Source organism: Dicentrarchus labrax, unplaced genomic scaffold (assembly GCF_905237075.1).
Source record: "Dicentrarchus labrax unplaced genomic scaffold, dlabrax2021, whole genome shotgun sequence".
NCBI classification, from domain to species: Eukaryota; Metazoa; Chordata; class Actinopteri; family Moronidae; genus Dicentrarchus; species Dicentrarchus labrax.
In genome coordinates, this window is record NW_026136711.1 from 20,981,011 (window position 1) to 21,001,744 (window position 20,734).

Below are 20,734 nucleotides of genomic sequence, written 5' to 3' on the forward strand. Positions count from 1 at the left end.
GGCCAGAAACTATTTTTATGGGATCATGTTTTCGATCTACATGCACAAATTTAAGTCTGTTATGCCATCAAACAAACCTTTGGCAGTGACATTGTTTCAAGCATCTCTTGAGAATAGGACCAAGTGTTTAGTCGAGGCTAATTTAGGATCCCATTATGGTCCATTATACTGTTGTGCTTTCTCTCCAAAGAAAGATGACACCTAGACTGCTGTGAAAGTATTCTCTTGTGGTGTGATTGAGTTGCAATAAAAGGCGATATTCAATATGTCTGGCCTCTCTTTACAGTCTTATTAGGACTTAAAGCAAATATAGCCTCCAGCTCACAAATGCCCAAGCTCTTACTTTTGCAATTGTTGACAAATGCATTGAACGCTTCTGTTAATTACATGTCGGATGTATTTCAGCATACTGTTACTAAGCACCTCCAAAGAAATTCCAGCCTGTAAAGCTGCTTATTCCTGTATCAGTATTGTGACTAAGTCATAAACTCACTAAGTTGAATTTAGTTAGGTTCTGTATCGTGGTAAGAAGAGATCTGTAGAAGTATGATTCTCTTCCTCTGTAGTTTGATGAGTTTGATGGGTGCATGGTGTTAGCATTGCTTATTGTTTGGTTCCCGTTGGGGCCTCTGATGCTACACCCAAAATGAGGTATGTGTTACTGTGTGGTTCATGGTTCATGTATACTTTACAGAAAGAAAAATGCTATTTATCTTTCCTAACTGTTGTAACTGAGTAAGTGCAGTGCACTGGTTGACACTCGGAGACGGTGGTGATAATAATGGTCAGATGAACTATTCATCATACCATTTCAGTCAGAAAAATATAATATTGGAGAACAGAAATTATGCAATGAGAATTTCTTTTGGTTTCTCAGTTACCATTAATATCCATCATCATTTTGTGCAGAGTTTCCTGTACAGCTTCAGTAAATATCCATTTGCAATAACGTTTTGAGTATGTTACCATTATAGTTATATGAAATTATGTTTATTGTGTTGTGTAAGTCAGTACTGTAATGACCAGTGTGTTGTTAATGTGAGTAAGAAGAAAACAGGAAGAGAAAAGGTAGGGAATCTGGTAAACACGAGTAAAACTCTTTGCACTCTACAACAGGACGGGGACAGGTCTCTAAGTGAAGCAAATGAAATACCTTGGAAGCTCACTTTCACATATAAGATTAAAAGAGATAGATAGGGTGCAGCTGCGCTAATTTCATATTACCCACACATAAAAACGTAGCCAATATAATTCTCTACGCTAAAAAAAACTCAAGTGGTTGGCTATTACAGCATGCTCTATTTTCTGAATTGGTTTGATTATAAGCCCTCAACTAATGAAAACAGATTAACAGCTTGTCTGCTTAATAGACCACCTGTTGGGTTAGGTAAACAGTGTCAGGTTTTCATGGAGGCCAAGATATTTTTGAATTCCAAAACATCTAATATTCTCTTGTGTGTAATAAATAAGACATCTATGTGCAGGTGTTAAGCAGCACATTGTGAATTGTGTGTGTGCGTAGGTGTGTGTGTGTGTGTGTGTGTGTGTGTGTGTGTGTGTGTTACTATGCACTGTTGTGTGACAGACAAATTCCTATTAGTAAGGGCAGAAAGGGAGTGAGGAAAGAGAGGAGAAAGGGAGCAATGTTTTTCTCTGCTGTTTTCTTGAGTCGATTCACGGTTTTGAATTGTGTTGTAACACTCAAAGTTCAAGTAAGTTAAATACTTTTAAAATTTATGAGTGGGCCTTCACATTTTTTGTCAACACCTGTGTAATAACATACTTATCATGGTATTGTCTGTATTTAGATTTAGTGTATTACTTATAATATTGAAGTGGTTACCTGTAAAGGTTAAAACTCTAAGCATGACCTTTTTGTTGATTGATGGATGATGCAGAGATGTTTGAGTTGACTGCACCATGTTTGATTTGCTTTTCAGAATCAAGAATCAAGAATCATATTAAGATCATCTTAATATAGATTTCATTTGAGACATTGTAAAATCTTAAGCACACTAAAACAAACACATAAACATATACACAATATAGATGTCACTTCCAGACACGTGAAATTCCTCTACTTTTCTATTTATCATATGCTGAAAAAATATGCAAAACTCAATACTCACATTCTCACATGAATATAACACAGTACTGAAACTCACTTAATAACAATGTCAGGTTAAAGGTGGTTGCTGAGTAATGATGTGCGCGTGTGGGTATGTATTTGTTATTAATGCATGGATTACATTAAGGGCATTTAATGTTTTGTTTACTACAACTCTGGTTGAGGTTAAACTATCAAAGTACAGTATTTCATTAAGATTAGGGTGGGGCCTAGGTCATATTTCGCTAGAGTTTTAAACTACAGTCATCCAAAAATGGAATGAGTTGTGAGTGGCGTATACTGCCACCAGAGCCACAACACATTTTTATATCAAACCAAAAATATTTTCTCAGTTGTTGAATGATGCACATTTGTGGATTTCATAAAAAGTCAAGTGAGCACATTCAGGCAAGTGCGGATATAAGGTGAAGGTAAGAACCTGATGTCAAGACATTTCATGAAATCAGCATCATGTCTTGAAGGTCCAGTGTGTAGGATTTAGGGGCATCCAGCGGTTTGGTTGCAGACTGCAAGCGTGTAGGATCCACAGTGGCCACAAAATGTGCAAAAAACGTGAACAGCCCTATAAAGTTTGTCCATTCTGAGCTACTGCGGAAACATGGTGGGTGGAAGGCGACCCGCGGCATCTGTAGATACAAAAGGCTCATTCTAATTTAACAATGAATGTACACCAATTTTAACATAGTTACGCATATTATAATCCATTTGTGCCAACATATCCTCTTAAATGTTACACACTGAACATTTAAAATGTAAATACATACATACATACATTGTCTATATTTGCTATTCAGCAATTGAAGTTTGTTTAGTTTGTTGACCCGAGAATCAGGTAACTCCTACGAATTTAAGCTCATTCTAGATCTCCCTGAAGAGAGTACGCGAGTACACGAGGCTGTCAGTGTTTGACTCTTTATGAATTAATTTGAGTGAGTTAAGTGAGTTAAGTGAGTGACAAGCTAAGTCACAGTGAGGTTTCAAATAAGGAGTTTTCTACATAAGAGATGTTTTGACTATTGAATATACTCTTGTGTTTTTGTGTGTCCATCCATAATTGACTACCAGTTTAAGTATATAACGTTTTTTTTCAGAAATGCATTTTTATAGAATCCCTTAAACTTAATTTATTAATTATAATCTAATTCAAATTACTTCTAAATCTTCTTTATACCCACAATAAATAATGGGCATATCAAACCAATATAGTCAGTTGCCTCTGGTTAGTCAGTATAAAACATCATGTTCAACTTCAATATATTTATTCTTTAATTTTATAGTTTACAGTAGTTGTGGATTTCTTGCTTCATCTTGTATTTAGTAGTAGATTAATTCATATATTAATGTGTTTATAATTCTGGAATAATTCTATACCCTACAGGTAAGTGGTTCTCCACACTGGAATACAGATGAGTGATCCAGTTCTTCACTTTGCCCATTTATAAATCAGCCTTCAGTCAACCTGCTGCCACCCTCTGGCTTTCTCCCTGTGTGTGTGTGTGTGTGTGTGTGTGTGTGTGTGTGTGTGTGTGTGTGTGTGTGTGTGTGTGTGTGTGTGTGTGTGTGTGTGTGTGTGTGTGTTTGTGTGTGTGTGTCAGTGGACAGCAGACAGATGTGCTGGAGTCTCTAATCAGCTTTTCCACTTCCACTCTGCCATGTTGTTCCACTGCCTCCCCTGCAGTCCCGTCTGCTCTAGTTCTGGTCTGTCTGCAGCCCCTCATCTCATCAGCCCTGCTTCCCCACTCTCTTCCCAGCCTTAACAATAAATACTTTGTTTCTACCACATCCATGTCTTCTCGCCTTGAGTGTCTGGACTTGGACTTGAATTTTATAGACAGCCAATTAACTTGTTCATCCCTTGAGTCATGGATAACAATGCAAATAAAGGTTATTTAGATGATCTGTTGATAATTGTTGGTATTATTTCGCTTCATAATTGTATATTTTTTACTTAGTCCTAACAGAGTGTTATACCTTCAGCTATCTCTCAAACTTTTATTTGTTTCCATCAGTTGTCATGGATTAGAGGATGTTCCATCTCACTCAGGTCTAGTTTCCTCTTCTTCTTCCACTTCCTGTGTACTGTAGGTAAGGAATAATATCAGTTGTTTGTTAGGTAGTTTTATTGGTTGGAAAAGTGCATATCTAGTAAAAATGTACATGGCATTTAACAAGCTAATAACATAGGAACAACAATGTTCACTGTGCATTTAAAACAATTTATTTTCTACTTAGTAACTATGAAATTGTCTAAAAGGACACTCAATCTATTTTACACAAGACGTTTGATTTAAGAGGAGTAAAACACAGCCTGTGGAAACAGGTGTACACTGTCTTCTGGGGCTTGGAGCTTGATCCATACAAGGGACTAAAAGTCAGGATATATTTTTAGTTGCTGCTCTGGTTTGGACCCTTCCTCTTTAAAAACAATTATCACATGCTCTTATGAACATTAAAACAGTGAACAATGTCAGGGGAAACACAAAGAGGGAATAGAGTTTGTCTTCAATCACTTACATTGGAAGCCCATTAGAAAGGAATCTCTTAATGTCGGTTTGAACAGGAGGAATGATTACAGCAAGCAATAACTGTTTCAATGTACAAATGGGCATGTGAGCACTTGAATTGAATAACTGGGAATATATCCCTATTGTGAGTTCTCAATATTAAGCAAGTGAAAAACTAAATCGCTTGAGTAACCCTTTAAGAACCCTTTAACATAACTTCCATGCTCATTACTGCCTCCTTGGGGCAGACAGGCTACTGATGCCTGAGTTTTCATACAGGGTATATCACATTAGTTGCATACAGTAGGTCACACATAACCATGTTGTGACAGAACTCTCCTACTGGCTATACAGGTTTCTTTTTAGTTAAATATTTCAAATAAACAAAAAGGTGATAAAAAGCTTCCCAATATGCATTTAAATGAGCTGAAATTTAATTTCACTGTGAATACTTCACCATATATGAAATTACATAATACAACAGTGAAGTAATGAGTAAGCAAATACAACCAAAGAGTTTCTTAAGGAAAGCAATTAATATAATTTTATTTTCTGCACATCCATATTTGTAAGATCAATGTGTGTAAGCAATATCAGTGGGTTCAGAACTCTTACTAAATAAAAAAATAACATATATACGAAAGAATTTCAAAGCACCTGCAGTGAAAAGCACAAGCAAAGAGACAAACAGCAAAGTGCATGTAGGCACTACAATTTCTAAACATGCATCATAAGAATATAAATCTAGACCTCTAAGTATTGTCATACCATATTTTAAAAGGGTTATGATGGACTGTCCAGAGTGTTTCCCTGCCTTCTTTCCAATGTTTGCTGGGATAGATTCGAACATGCCTTTGGGACCCTGAATAGGAACAAAGTAAAACATATGTGAATTAATATTATAAATGGGTATGTACAATTTTGTATCAATGACACATCATTTTAAAATACTTAACTTACTATGTAATGTCCTCAATATGAGCTGGTGACAAGATGTAATGTTAAGGGACCAGAGTATGATGATGATGATGATCATGATAGAGAAGATGGTAATATAAGCTACATGTTTACACCTTAGAAACTTGAGGCTCCCTCTTGTGTTTATAAGATGCCAGTGACCCCCACCAACAACATTAGTACACACACATCCTTGTGATAGTCATTAGCACTGCCAGCAACTGACAGCAACCACCCTGAGTGTGTTCATAAGGAAAGATTTGTTTCAAGTTACTGCACAAAGGTTTCTATTCAGGTATCCATTTGGCATCACCCATATATTACACATAGGCCAATTACAGTGTGTCTTGAACAATTTCAAACATAATTTGCTCAGTGACTAAATGGTGCCAAATTTCACTTTCAAAAATATCATGTATGACTAATAAGACTGCTGGAGACAGATCCATCCACAGATCCAACACACATCTCACCATTTCACACCCTAGTCCCAGGAGCTTCTGCAAGATGGACAAGTAGCAAGTGTCAAAATCCAATACTGAGAACTACTAACTTTAGCCAACAAACATTAAACCTTGTCAAAAACAAAAAGTTCTGACATTCATTAAAACACAAAAATTACAGCAATTCCAGTCACTGGTTGTTGGAGCAGTATTTGAGTACAGCATAGAAAGATTCGAAGACAACATTGCAATGTGCATCCTGAAGTATGAATGACACCAAAGCAACTTAATAAAGCAGTTCATTAAAAGACAAAATACATTGAGGCTGCTCAGAGAGTGACCTTGACATACAGCATGCGTCCATGTTTTAAAACCTAAAAAACGTGGGAGGTTACACGTTTTATTTTACCATTCAAAAACCAACCAAGTACGATTCCAAATAGTCTAAATGACTGCCAAATCACAACATCAAAATCGGTGTTTAAAAGTCAGTCCATAGACAATTAGTGACAATAACTACTAGTGATGTTAGGTACACTAATGCCTCTCTATAGATAATAATGTTAGAAATTATAATAACGCAGGATCACAATTGCAATTCACAAATATATTTAAAATGTTTGAAATATACTAAAAACACATGTACTTACAATGGTAAACATAGATGCTACTGTTACTGTACATGTATATCCATGCTCTTTGTCAGCAGCTTGTAGACTGGAATGTTACTCAACACTCACCTTGGTTTGTTATCCCGAGTCCAGTTGTTTCTGCTTGACAAATGGAGAAACTGACAGACGGAGAGATCAAAGGCCATAAAAACACAATAAGCCTCTTGAGCATGTGGCATTTGGTATGAGCATCAATACAAGCCTGATGCTATATTTGAGTTTTGCCCTAATAAGACAGAAGATTTCAGAGCAGGTATCGTGTAACATTGAAGACAGAGGCTCATAATATCTTGTTGGTAACCACTTTAGAATTTCTTCTACTCTTTCCAGTCTTAACAGAACCTAATGGCTGTCTTGTCTACCCACACTGTTAAATTGTCCGGCTGTGTGCCACGCTCTTGGCAGAATAGTTTGGCTAGTTACACTTACCATCTATGAAAACATCTTCTGTCCCATCACATACTGTACACTTTTAATAAACAAAATGGCTTAGAACTGCGTGACATACCAAGCTCTGATGTACACAAAAACTCCTCACGTTGAGGTGATTCGCAAGATACAGGAAGTAGAGCAGGAATCCATCACTCATTTGTTCTACATTTAGGGACTGTCTCAGTCTCCCCTGTGTATCCTTTAAGACCAAGAATAAGAGCAGCTGTTGGCACTGTTGTGAGAAATAACCCTTTGGCAATCCTTCCTTTTCTTCCAAGCTCATTGGCACTCATTTAATTGTTCTAGTAACTTCTGACTTGTATGAACTCTGAAACAGTATACTACTGACTTTTTGAAGGTTCTCGAAAGCATCTCAAGGGGCTACTGTTGTGCCAGAGACCATAAAAAATATGCATTAGTCACACCTTTGGACTGCCTGTAACTACTGACTCAACCATGAACAAGGATGGAGCCAACTTCACATCTGTGCTTTATTTGCATACACCGAAGTATCCACAAGCAGAACCAACTTCACATTTGCATGCTACATTAGCATGTAATAAACTCTTACTATGTTTAAAACACACAGTATACAGTATACAGTATATATATATATATATATATATGTGTGTGTGTGTGTGTGTGTGTGTGTATCTCAAAATATTGCTCCCATTTTCACAATTTATGACAACAATTATTACAAAAAGCAATACTAAAGGCAACACAACAGCCTAAAAGATTTCTAATAATCACAGTAATATTATTATTTAAAAAAAAAAAACTAAATTCCCAACAAATATAAACCTGATATTAATATGGGATGGAAGACATCCCATAAACTTTGTAATGTGACAGCTAGAGGTAAGCTCTACCACTGCAAGTATTGCCAGACGACATGACCAAATACAGCAATACACAGACGATAGGCTCCCATCACTGTATATAAAAGGCACAGCAAACGTCCACCAGGGACAGGCACCAAGCAAAGGTAAGTTTCTTAGTGGCTCAGATGTGAGTAATTAAAACTTTTCAAATTCAAGATATTATACTTATAATACAAACATTTGTTTAAGTCAATATTGTTATTATAAAATATAGAAGATAAACATAAGACTACAAACAGATTTAAAGTCTTACCAGTATACTTATATTTTATTTTCCTCACCTTATCTTAAAATTAATTATGATAGAGAGAGACTCTCAGAGGTAGCCTTTGCGAACATTACATCTTTGTTTGCTTTTTTCAGAAGTCTGCATTGAAGTCTACAAGAAAACCCCCTGCTCACCTGGTGTTATCCAAGGTAAATTGGGCTTTGTCCTGGACAATACCTACTAATTACTCTACATGTAAAGGTTGCCCCCTGTGAACATCACAGTCATGTTAGTACTTTGTACAATATTCATTATTATTCATTTCAGTATAGTAGTAAAAGACATTCTAGAAGTCATTACTTGGACACCCATTCATCTGCTTTCCTGGCATTTTAATTGAATGACTATTGTCTTGTTTCCTTTTGTGCAGTAAAAGGTCATCATGCCGGACCCTGAAATGGAGTGTTTTGGCACGGCGGCCATGTACCTCCGCAAGCCAGAAAAAGAGCGACTTGAAGCTCAAAACACTCCCTTTGATGCTAAAACAGCGTACTTTGTGACTGAACCCAAGGAGATGTACCTCAAGGGGAAACTTGTTAAGAAAGAGGGTGGCAAAGCCACAGTGGAGACACTCTGTGGACAGGTGAGAATGAAGGCACTAGAATTAAATGTTTTACAGTGCTTAACATTTTTAATGTAGAATCCGGACTGCTGTGACATATGTTAACTATTTGACATGGTGATTTAAATCATTACTTAAATGGAGTGAAGCCTGCAAGCTAGTTCAGGCAGTCAACTCGAGCTGCACCGCTATACACACGACATGCCTCACACTCCATAATCACTAACCTGCCTGCTGTTCTGTAAGCTATTCAATAGCTATATCAATTTAACACTGAAGCCTGTATATGATCTACACATGAGACCATCGGTGAAAAGATTGGCTATTTTTACATAGTTATTCTTAATGCTTGCAGCCGGGTTGGGTTTGGTCAGATTCCCCTTAAAATCAATGAAACAAGGTGGTGGAAAGCACATGACTGCTGGACAGAAACTAAGCTTATTCCTATCCATCTTTTGTCTCTGTAACAGTCGATCACTGTAAAAGATACAGAAATCTTCCCCATGAACCCTCCAAAGTTCGATAAGATTGAGGACATGGCCATGATGACCCACCTCAGCGAGCCTTCTGTGCTGTATAACCTCAAAGAGCGTTATGCAGCATGGATGATCTACGTGAGTTTGACCTGATCATCACATCAGTAGATAAAAACATGACTACAAAAAGATGTGTGGTGGTAAAAATCCTCTCTGTCTCCACAGACCTACTCAGGGCTGTTCTGTGTCACTGTGAACCCCTACAAGTGGCTCCCAGTGTACGACTCAATGGTTGTATCAGGATACAGAGGCAAAAAGAGGATTGAGGCTCCACCCCACATCTTCTCCATCTCAGACAATGCCTATCAGTTCATGCTCCAAGGTATCATCAGTTTGTAACGTACTGTGTGTCCAGAAATACAGCAGCTGTACTTTAATTCCTAACTGTTGTACCCCATTTTGATGTCTTGCAGATAGAGAAAACCAGTCAATCCTGATTACGTAAGTGACAATTTTATGTTATCTATACTTGGCAGCAGTGGTAATATTAGTTATTTAAAATAATATTTATGAACACACCCTCAACCTAGCGGAGAATCCGGTGCAGGAAAGACCGTCAACACGAAGCGTGTCATCCAGTACTTTGCGACAATCGCAGTGGCTGGAGGAAAGAAAGAACAGGTTTCTAGCAAGATGCAGGTAAGAGAAGTTGAACAATATTAATATGAAAACTAAAATGAAGCAAAGCCGAGTATTGTCACATTGACAAAATGAATGCTATTTCTAGGGGTCACTGGAAGATCAAATTATTGCAGCAAACCCACTGCTGGAAGCTTATGGTAATGCCAAGACTGTAAGGAACGACAATTCTTCACGTTTTGTAAGTTCTTTTTAGGATCTCTCTTCACTTTGAAACTGTTTGCTATTTTGTGACAACAATCATTACCATGACATAAACTTAATACATTTATATCAATCTGTTTTTGCATAGGGAAAATTTATCAGAATTCACTTTGGGACAACAGGAAAGCTGGCTTCAGCTGATATTGAAACATGTAAGATTTTTTGTGGAACACATTGAGCAATATCTGTGTTATTACACTGTCAATTCTTTCGGCTGTTATGGCACAGGAGATATTCTTAAATTTTTTCACAACATAAATCCATACAGATCTGCTGGAGAAGTCTCGAGTGACGTTCCAGCTGTCTGCTGAGAGGAGCTACCACATCTTCTATCAGCTGATGACAGGCCACAAACCTGAGCTATTAGGTGTGAGATTCATAAATAATATTGTCTTCTTCTGGAATTGTTTTACAGCATGTAGTACAATAGCTTATAAATGACATTGTTGTATTTACATGTTTTACCCCATTTCCTCAGAGGCTCTCCTGATCACCAAAAATCCATATGACTATCACATGATCAGTCAGGGGGAAATCACTGTCAAGAGTATCGATGACATTGAAGAATTCATTGCTACTGATGTAAGGACAACCTCATTTTTATGACTGCACTTACAGCTATTACAAATCATATAGCTCTGCAATAAATCGTACCTTTATGAAGCTTATCATTTTGAGGGTTTTTTGTCAATGAGTTGTTGATAACTTTTGAGGCAGTAATTTATGACAGTGTTCTACTGGATTGTATTATATGGAGAGTTTAATGTCCTCCCTCACTTAAATGGGGGGGTAAGCAATGCAGATCATCAGTAATTCTTAAAATGAATTATACTGTATCAGTAACCACTGTAGAGGACATAGAAGAAACTAATGAAATGTTGATCAAAATTTAACTGCTTTTTGTTTTAAACAAAGTTAGCTGTATTACAATTGTGTAATAGACGCTAAGAAATTGGGGACACATGGCAATACTGCTTTACTTCCAAGAATATAACTTGTGTTTCAAACTATTTGTTTCACAGACTGCTATTGACATCCTGGGCTTCACTGCAGATGAGAAGGCAAACATCTACAAGCTGACTGGAGCTGTGATGCATCATGGAAACATGAAGTTTAAGCAGAAGCAGCGTGAAGAGCAGGCTGAACCCGACGGCACTGAGGGTATGAAACCCACACACAACAAACTTTAGTATAGCAATTGAGTTTTTGTCACTTGAAAGAGAACTTGTGATTTAGAAGTACATTTATGAGGTTACAAAATGGGTTTTAAAAATGACTTCTGTGACTTCTTTTAGTGGCAGATAAAATCGCCTACCTCATGGGTCTGAACTCTGCTGATTTGCTAAAAGCACTTTGCTACCCCAGAGTGAAGGTTGGGAATGAGTATGTGACCAAAGGTCAAACTGTCCCTCAGGTATGGGATGTCAACAAGAACACAAACTACTAGATACTAAAATAATAAATACAAAAGGCTGTCTTCCATATATAAAGACACATAAAGATAATATTTTAAGACTCACAATGCAACCATATCTCCAAGAATGTCCTTTCCTTGTTAATATTGTGTCATTCATGTGTAAAATCAGGTCAACAATTCCGTCATGGCTCTCTGCAAGTCTGTCTATGAGAAAATGTTCTTATGGATGGTCGTCAGAATTAATGAGATGTTGGATACCAAGCAGCCCAGAAGCTTTTTCATTGGTGTCCTGGATATTGCAGGATTTGAAATTTTTGATGTAAGTATGCTTGGCTGATACCACATAATCTTATGCAGCTTCAATTGAAGCTGAAAGTTAAAGTAAATCTCTTTTTAGTCAATGTTAAGGCCTTTGCTGACCTTTGGTATCTTAATTTCTTTAGTTCAACAGCTTGGAGCAGCTGTGCATCAACTTCACCAATGAAAAACTGCAACAGTTTTTCAACCACCACATGTTTGTGCTGGAGCAAGAAGAGTACAAGAAAGAGGGAATTGAGTGGGAGTTCATTGACTTTGGTATGGACTTGGCTGCCTGCATTGAGCTTATTGAGAAGGTAATAATAATAAAATAATAGTAAAATAATCATCCTCACCATGCTCAGACAGACTAAATTTTGTAATATTTGTGTTATCGTTTACAGCCAATGGGCATCTTCTCCATCCTTGAAGAGGAGTGCATGTTCCCTAAGGCTACAGACATCACCTTCAAGAACAAACTGTACGACCAGCATATTGGTAAAAGTGCCCCCTTTCAGAAACCCAAACCCGCCAAAGGCAAAGCTGAGGCCCATTTCGCCCTGGTGCACTATGCTGGCACTGTTGATTATAATGTCAATGGCTGGCTGGATAAGAACAAAGACCCCCTGAACGACTCAGTGGTTCAGCTCTACCAGAAGTCTGCAGCTAAACTGTTGGCTCACCTATATGCTTCACATGCCTCCGGAGAAGGTAAGGATTATATTTTAAAGAGCATAATTTGGAGCCATCTTCTGGTGCTTTTAAAACATTTTTAAAACACACTGGTTGATTTATACATTACATACGTACACGTTAGTTAATAATAATAAGTCGATAATTAAAATTTAATTTTCATGCTACAGCTGAGGGTGGCAAAAAAGGTGGCAAGAAAAAGGGTGGCTCTTTTCAGACTGTGTCTGCTCTGTTCAGGGTAAGCACTGAAATTGACTGCTTCACTACAATGCAATATGTACACCACTACATTCGCAAATGCTCCTAAACAATTTTAATTTTTCCATATTTCAGGAGAATTTAGGCAAGCTGATGACCAACTTAAGGAGCACTCATCCTCATTTTGTGCGCTGTTTGATTCCAAATGAATCAAAGACTCCTGGTAAGCCTAATATGAGAATTTATTTATGCATTCAAACACTACTGTAATTATGCAACACAAGACTGAATTTAGCACATCTTTAAGGTCTCATGGAGAACTTCCTGGTCATCCACCAGCTGAGGTGTAACGGTGTGCTGGAAGGTATCAGAATCTGCAGAAAGGGCTTCCCCAGCAGAATCCTCTATGGTGACTTCAAGCAGAGGTATTTAATAAGATTAACCACATTTTTGACAATATTATGATTAATTAATCATCGTCATTTAATTTACCTCCTATCAGATACAAAGTATTGAATGCCAGTGTCATTCCCGAGGGACAATTCATTGACAATAAGAAGGCTTCAGAGAAACTCTTGGGCTCTATTGATGTTGACCAGTCTCAGTACAAATTTGGACACACAAAGGTAATCTGTTTTTCTGTTATAGGTATCTGCTAACCCCGACACTGCAAGTGAGTGTAACAATTCAAGCAGAGTAAAACTTTGTTTTAGGTGTTTTTCAAAGCTGGTCTGCTGGGTACTCTGGAGGAGATGAGAGATGAAAAACTTGCTATCCTGGTCACAATGACTCAGGCTGTCTGCAGAGGTTTCCTTATGAGGAGAGAGTTTGTCAAGATGATGGAGCGCAGGTATTGTACATATCTATTTTCACACATCAAAGAGCAACTGTACATTTTTAGATGAAAAGGTTATTGTAATTTTCAAAACACATATTTACACTGAAACCCAATCCATACTTCTTATCAATACACCTTGAAGAATTCAAATTAATTGGCTTACTTGCTTTCATACATGTTTTCCCCAGGGAGGCCATTTACGCCATCCAGTACAACATCCGCTCGTTCATGAATGTCAAAACCTGGCCATGGATGAAGCTGTACTTCAAGATTAAGCCTCTGCTGAAGAGTGCAGAGACTGAAAAAGAGATGGCCCAAATGAAAGAGGACTTTGAAAAGATGAAAGAGGACCTAGCAAAGGCTCTGGCTAAAAAGAAAGAACTGGAGGAGAAGATGGTTTCTCTGCTCCAGGAGAAGAATGACCTGGTGTTGCAAGTGCAGTCTGTAAGTTGGATCAGCACAACGCCTGTGCATGTCTAATAAATATCCTACATTAAATGACTGATTTGGCAATTTGCATGGACTTTTAGGAAGGTGAAAACCTCAGCGATGCAGAGGAAAGGTGTGAGGGGCTCATTAAAGCAAAAATCCAGCTTGAGGCCAAACTCAAAGAGACAGCTGAGAGACTGGAGGATGAGGAGGAAATGAATGCTGAGCTGACAGCGAAGAAGAGGAAGCTGGAGGACGAGTGCTCTGAGTTGAAGAAAGATATTGATGACTTGGAGCTCACCCTGGCCAAAGTGGAAAAGGAGAAACATGCCACTGAGAACAAGGTTAGTATATCTTTCATAAGGCCTTAAATTCTGCTCTTTGCAAAATACTAATACCCTTTAAATTATTTTCACAATAATGCAAATATAGGTTAAAAACCTGGTTGAGGAAATGGCTTCTCAAGATGAGACCATTGCCAAGTTGACCAAAGAGAAAAAAGCCCTCCAAGAGGCCCATCAGCAAACCCTTGATGATCTGCAGGCAGAGGAAGACAAAGTCAACACCCTGACGAAGGCCAAGACCAAGCTGGAGCAGCAAGTGGACGATGTATGCAATAATAACAAACAGTGAATTCAGTCCCCTTGAATTTGTAAAACAAAAAATAATGCCTCATCCCTGTTAAAACAGCTTGAAGGTTCCCTGGAGCAAGAAAAGAAGCTCCGTATGGATCTTGAGCGGGCTAAAAGAAAGCTTGAGGGCGATCTTAAATTAGCCCAGGAATCCTTAATGGATCTGGAGAATGACAAGCAGCAGTCTGAGGAGAAACTAAAGAAGTAAGTTCAATTTAATTCAATGTTTAACACAATGAGTTCATATCTGACCTGACTGTATTTTTCCAGAATACAGCAGTCAAAATAAAATCCTCCTCTAGTCAAAGAGCATACTGTAAGTAAAAGGTTGTACACAAATCTAGAGTGAAAACAGACTGTTTAAATGTTCTTCTGCTAAGTTAAAAGTCCCCACACCACTGCTCAAAATTAGAAAACTGGTGACTGTGATTTTATACTAACAACACATTACTTACTAGTTAAGTAATTCAGTATGAATGAAAAAATGACCTTAATGAATGAATTAATGTTTATGAATATTTGTTCCCTCGCAGGAAGGACTTTGAAACAAGCCAGCTTCTAAGCAAGATTGAGGATGAGCAATCCCTTAGTGTTCAGCTTCAGAAAAAGATCAAAGAACTTCAGGTTAGTACAGTGTCTTAAAAGTATCCCACACTGACTGCACTGACTTTGAATGACCCATATGTACTAGACTTGTAAACAGAAGTACATAAGAAGGTGGCTATATATACATATATAATATGTTTTTTTTCCCAACATGTAAAAATTAGGCTCGTATTGAGGAATTGGAGGAAGAGATTGAAGCTGAGCGGGCTGCTCGGGCCAAGGTTGAGAAGCAGAGGTCTGACCTCTCCAGGGAACTTGAGGAGATCAGCGAGAGGCTGGAAGAAGCTGGTGGAGCAACATCTGTTCAGATCGAAATGAACAAGAAGCGCGAGGCCGAGTTTCAGAAGCTGCGTCGTGACCTGGAAGAGTCCACCCTGCAGCATGAAGCCACGGCTGCAGCTCTCCGCAAGAAGCAGGCTGACAGCGTGGCAGAGCTGGGAGAACAGATTGATAACCTCCAGAGAGTCAAACAGAAGCTGGAGAAAGAGAAAAGCGAGTACAAGATGGAGATTGATGACCTCAGCAGCAATATGGAGGCCGTCGCCAAATCAAAGGTAGTAAAAAACATTTGACTTGCAACTAAGTCAACAAAAATACTTTGCTACACTTCTGTTTTTAATCAGCTCTCACAGAATTAGACTCTATTGCATTGCTTTAGACACAACTTTTGTCAATTTCAGACCAATCTGGAGAAAATGTGTCGTACTCTTGAGGATCAACTGAGTGAGATAAAGACAAAAAATGATGAACATGTGCGACAACTGAATGACATTGGAGTACAAAGGGCAAGACTGCAAACAGAGAATGGTGAAAAAAATGTTTAATGTATTTTTACTAATCCTGATCTCACATTTCCAATACAATCCCCATATTTGCATTAAGATAAGTTATTTCTCTCTGTGTCTCCTTAGGTGAAATGAGTCGCCAGCTGGAGGAGAAAGAAGCCTTGATCTCTCAGCTGACAAGGAGCAAGCAGGCTTATACCCAGCAGATTGAGGAACTGAAGAGGCACATTGAAGAGGAAGTTAAAGTATGTGCACATTAACGCTACCACAGAACTGTAGTGTTACATGATTAAAAAAGCTCAGTTCAAAGCTTGAAGTTAGACATATTTCAGTCAATAAAAAATGTCTCTATTTCTTTGTAAGGCCAAGAACGCCCTGGCTCATGGTGTTCAGTCAGCTCGTCATGACTGCGACCTGCTCAGAGAGCAGTATGAGGAGGAGCAGGAGGCCAAATCTGAGCTGCAGCGTGCAATGTCCAAGGCCAACAGCGAGGTGGCTCAGTGGAGAGCCAAATACGAGACTGATGCCATTCAGCGCACTGAGGAGCTGGAGGAGGCTAAGTAAGTCATTACAGTTTGAACTTTGTCAACCCACCACTAATGTGAATACATAATAATATACTGAAAGTTTGTAACTCAAATATTCCTAACAGGAAAAAGCTTGCCCAGCGTCTTCAGGATGCAGAGGAATCTATTGAGGCTGTGAATGCAAAATGTGCCTCTCTGGAAAAGACAAAACAGAGACTGCAGGGTGAAGTGGAAGACCTGATGATCGATGTGGAGAGAGCTAATGCTCTGGCTGCTAGCCTTGACAAGAAGCAAAGGAACTTTGACAAGGTTAGATATTTACTGATGCCTTCTGTGCTTAAATGAAGACAGTTGAATTGTAAAATACATATTGGTCTTTTTTTGTGTTTTCAGGTTCTTGCAGAGTGGAAGCAGAAGTATGAGGAGAGCCAGGCAGAGCTGGAGGGATCTCAAAAAGAAGCTCGTTCGCTCAGCACTGAGATGTTCAAGCTGAAAAATTCATATGAAGAAACTCTGGACCAACTGGAGACCTTGAAGAGGGAGAACAAAAATTTGCAACGTATGCAAAGTTTTAAAAGAGAACTCAGATAATAAACTCACTAATTGACAGTGGACAGATTTTATAACTGATTTTCCTTGGTACATTCAGGGCATCACTCTTTTAGAAAGCTGTGTCATATGCTTTGTATAAAAGGACGTGGAAGAGTGTGCCCCCCAGTGGTTTAATGTGCATAGTCGATGATTTCAAACTTACATCAAATGTAATATAGTATATTACAGTATTTTTATGAATGTACAAGTGTACAGTATATTAAATCTAAATGTCTACCGAAGAGACAAAATAATTAATTCAGCTCACACCTACTTGAATTACCGCTTAAACCTCGTTTTTTTACAGAGGAGATCTCTGATCTAACCGAGCAAATTGGAGAGAGTGGAAAAACCATTCATGAACTGGAGAAAGTGAAAAAGACTGTAGAGTCAGAGAAGTGCGAACTCCAGACCTCACTTGAAGAGGCAGAGGTACTGTCTGACAAAATATCTCTTCATTAAACATCCTCTTAAATTATGCTGGAGCTAAATAATATATTATTCTTTTTTGTCAAGGCTACCCTGGAGCATGAGGAATCCAAGATTCTCCGCATTCAGCTTGAACTCACTCAAGTCAAGAGTGAAATTGACAGGAAACTTGCAGAGAAGGACGAGGAGATTGAGCAGATCAAGAGGAACAGCCAGAGAGTGATTGAGACCATGCAGAGCACTTTGGACGCTGAGGTCAGGAGCAGGAACGATGCCCTGAGAATCAAGAAGAAGATGGAGGGAGACCTCAATGAGATGGAGATTCAGCTCAGCCATGCCAACCGCCAGGCAGCTGAAGCCCAGAAACAGCTGAGAAATGTCCAGGGACAGCTTAAGGTATACCAACGGAAGCGTTTGTGACATCTTGCTTCAGAAAGTATCTGAAAGTGTTTCCTGATACATCTCTCAATTTTTTACAATTCAGGATGCCCTGCTGCACCTTGATGAGGCTATTAGAAGTCAGGAAGACATGAAGGAGCAGGTCGCCATGGTGGAGCGCAGGAACAACTTGATGCTGGCTGAGATCGAGGAGCTGAGAGCTGCACTGGAGCAGACGGATAGAAGCCGCAAAGTGGCTGAACAGGAGCTGGTTGATGCCAGCGAGCGTGTGGGACTGCTGCACTCTCAGGTACATTAAGATTCAATTAATGGCATATTAAACTCCTGACAACTGACAATGACAGTATGTAATAAAAAGTATCTTTTGTTCAGAACACCAGCCTCATCAACACCAAGAAGAAGTTGGAAGCCGACCTTGTCCAGATCCAAGGTGAAGTGGAAGATTCTGTCCAGGAAGCAAGAAATGCTGAAGAAAAGGCCAAGAAGGCCATCACTGATGTGAGTCAGCCTCACACTTGTGTATTATGTGCAACATACAGCGTGCAACATGTCAGAATTTAACATTCTATGTTAAATAGGCCATTTCTCCACTGTCTGTAGTGCTCTAGCATTTAAAACATTAGACTACAATAGGCTTATATCTAGTAATATAAAATTCAACAACATTTCAGGCTGCCATGATGGCAGAAGAGTTGAAGAAGGAGCAGGACACCAGCGCTCATTTGGAGAGGATGAAGAAGAACTTGGACGTGACAGTGAAGGACCTGCAGCACCGTCTGGATGAGGCTGAGAGTCTGGCCATGAAGGGCGGCAAGAAGCAGCTCCAGAAACTGGAGGCGAGGGTAAGTGTCATGAGGATCAACCTATTTATTTATTTACAGTAAATAAATAAATGGACAGGACAGCATTTTGCCTTTTATAAATCACTGCATTCTTCTTCACTCAAGGTTCGAGAATTGGAGGCTGAATTTGATGCTGAACAGAAGCGTGGTGCTGATGCTATCAAGGGAGTGCGAAAATATGAGAGAAGAGTAAAGGAGCTCACCTATCAGGTAAAATCCTATTTACAACTCTAATACTTAAACAAAAAAAAAATAATAATAATGTACGGTAATTAAAACACTAACTTTGTTTTAAAATGTTACATCAGACTGAGGAGGACAAGAAGAATATTGCCAGACTTCAGGATCTGGTGGACAAGCTGCAGCTTAAAGTGAAATCCTACAAGCGACAGGCTGAGGAGGCTGTGAGTACACCTAATTCTCATAGTAACACTGAAACTATTCTAAAAATAGGTCCACAGGTTTTGACTTCACTGTGGCTTATCATACAGGAGGAGCAGGCCAACACTCACCTGTCCCGGTACAGGAAGGTGCAGCATGAGATGGAAGAAGCTCAGGAGCGTGCTGACATCGCTGAGTCCCAGGTCAACAAGCTGAGGGCAAAGAGTCGTGAAATTGTGAAGGTACAAACAGTCTGAGATAAATCAAGTATGTGGAAATGTTTGTTTTATATCAGGATCCAACAAACAGCCATTTGTTTTAAATTTAGATTAACTGGCCACATGTTTTACTTGCCATTGTTCTTTCATTTCAGACCAAGGAAGCAGAGGAGTGAGGAAGAAATCAAGGCTATACAGTAACAAGAAGTCATACAATATGAGTATCTTGTCACTGGTTCACTCCAATATGTTAAACATGCTGTGATTCCCAATAGTCAATAAAAGGTAGATGGTTTGTTGCATCTTTCTTGTGTCTGTCCATTTATTTTTGAATGATTGATTTAATGATTGAATATTTAACACAGTTGCATACTGAATGTTTTCAAAGTTTCAGGGGATAACACTATGCTTCATTATGTAATTTAGACCAGGTGGATAAACAAGTTTTAATATCACCAAATATAGTCAATTATACAACAAGGCACAATGTTACAGACAATACCATACCTAACCAATTCAGCGGCACTGAATCTTTTATTGGTACAGAGTGCTGGACCGGACTGGGAAACTGAGAATTTATTCCTGAATTAAAATGTATTCCATTAAACTGTAAACCTAAATATACACATAAACTCAATACACAGATTTATATTTGTATACAGTTTAATGCATACTTTGATTTTTGAAAAACTACCGGCAAAATAATCACTCACCAGAGGACTCTGACTCAAGATTATTATTATTAATTGCTGTTTATCTGTATACTGACACCAAGTTTCATTTTCCAGCCAACATTAGTGATATGGTACTGTACTTAACAAAAACAATGCTGGGTTACAGTTTACTCTGCAAAAAGTGAGAACTGTTCCAGGCGACAGACACAATGTTATAGCCTACAATGTCCTCCAGTCAGCTAAAGATGGCGTTCAGTCAGAGCTGATATGAAACATAATATCTTGAAGAGCTAACGTTGTTTCATGAATGAAGCTGCTTTCTGGAGGTAATGTAGTTTCAATATGCGCAGATTAAAGTAGCTAAGCTTAATGACAAAATGTGAGGTAACATTCACGGTTACTTACCAACTATATCTTAACAAGCTAGCTAGTTTGACATACTGAAACTAAACGTCATGTTTAGTTGGTAAAGTGTCTTTAAAGACCAGCCCCTGTTTATTCCTCTCCAACATTTAAGCTACCGCATAATGGCCCCAACTGAACTGCTAAT

The 20,734-nt window shown here is 38.6% G+C and overlaps 1 protein-coding gene and 1 long non-coding RNA gene across 2 annotated transcripts; one reads left to right on the forward strand and one right to left on the reverse strand.

Moving 5' to 3' along the window:
- Window positions 1-2,071: 2,071 nt before the first annotated feature.
- On the reverse strand, window positions 2,072-5,878 carry LOC127371471 (uncharacterized). The gene is made up of 3 exons (XR_007886411.1): window positions 5,401-5,878; window positions 4,100-4,207; window positions 2,072-2,754 (listed from the first exon to the last, which is right to left on the reverse strand). It is a non-coding gene; the product is annotated as an uncharacterized LOC127371471 (long non-coding RNA).
- A 2,487-nt stretch (window positions 5,879-8,365) lies between these two features.
- LOC127371444 (myosin heavy chain, fast skeletal muscle-like) lies at window positions 8,366-19,812 on the forward strand. The gene is made up of 40 exons (XM_051414251.1): window positions 8,366-8,436; window positions 8,658-8,870; window positions 9,320-9,463; window positions 9,551-9,707; window positions 9,799-9,826; window positions 9,916-10,024; window positions 10,113-10,205; window positions 10,317-10,380; window positions 10,497-10,595; window positions 10,707-10,810; window positions 11,251-11,389; window positions 11,524-11,642; window positions 11,815-11,964; window positions 12,089-12,259; window positions 12,347-12,653; window positions 12,806-12,873; window positions 12,969-13,056; window positions 13,141-13,258; window positions 13,336-13,459; window positions 13,547-13,683; window positions 13,860-14,115; window positions 14,202-14,444; window positions 14,533-14,709; window positions 14,791-14,936; window positions 15,266-15,356; window positions 15,503-15,892; window positions 16,019-16,145; window positions 16,250-16,368; window positions 16,487-16,683; window positions 16,776-16,959; window positions 17,044-17,209; window positions 17,549-17,673; window positions 17,758-18,066; window positions 18,155-18,358; window positions 18,442-18,567; window positions 18,741-18,911; window positions 19,017-19,121; window positions 19,220-19,315; window positions 19,403-19,534; window positions 19,666-19,812. Exons 2-40 carry the CDS (start codon window positions 8,670-8,672, stop codon window positions 19,684-19,686), a joined length of 5,805 nt encoding a protein of 1,934 aa, XP_051270211.1. The 5' UTR covers window positions 8,366-8,436; window positions 8,658-8,669; the 3' UTR covers window positions 19,687-19,812.
- Window positions 19,813-20,734: the final 922 nt, after the last annotated feature.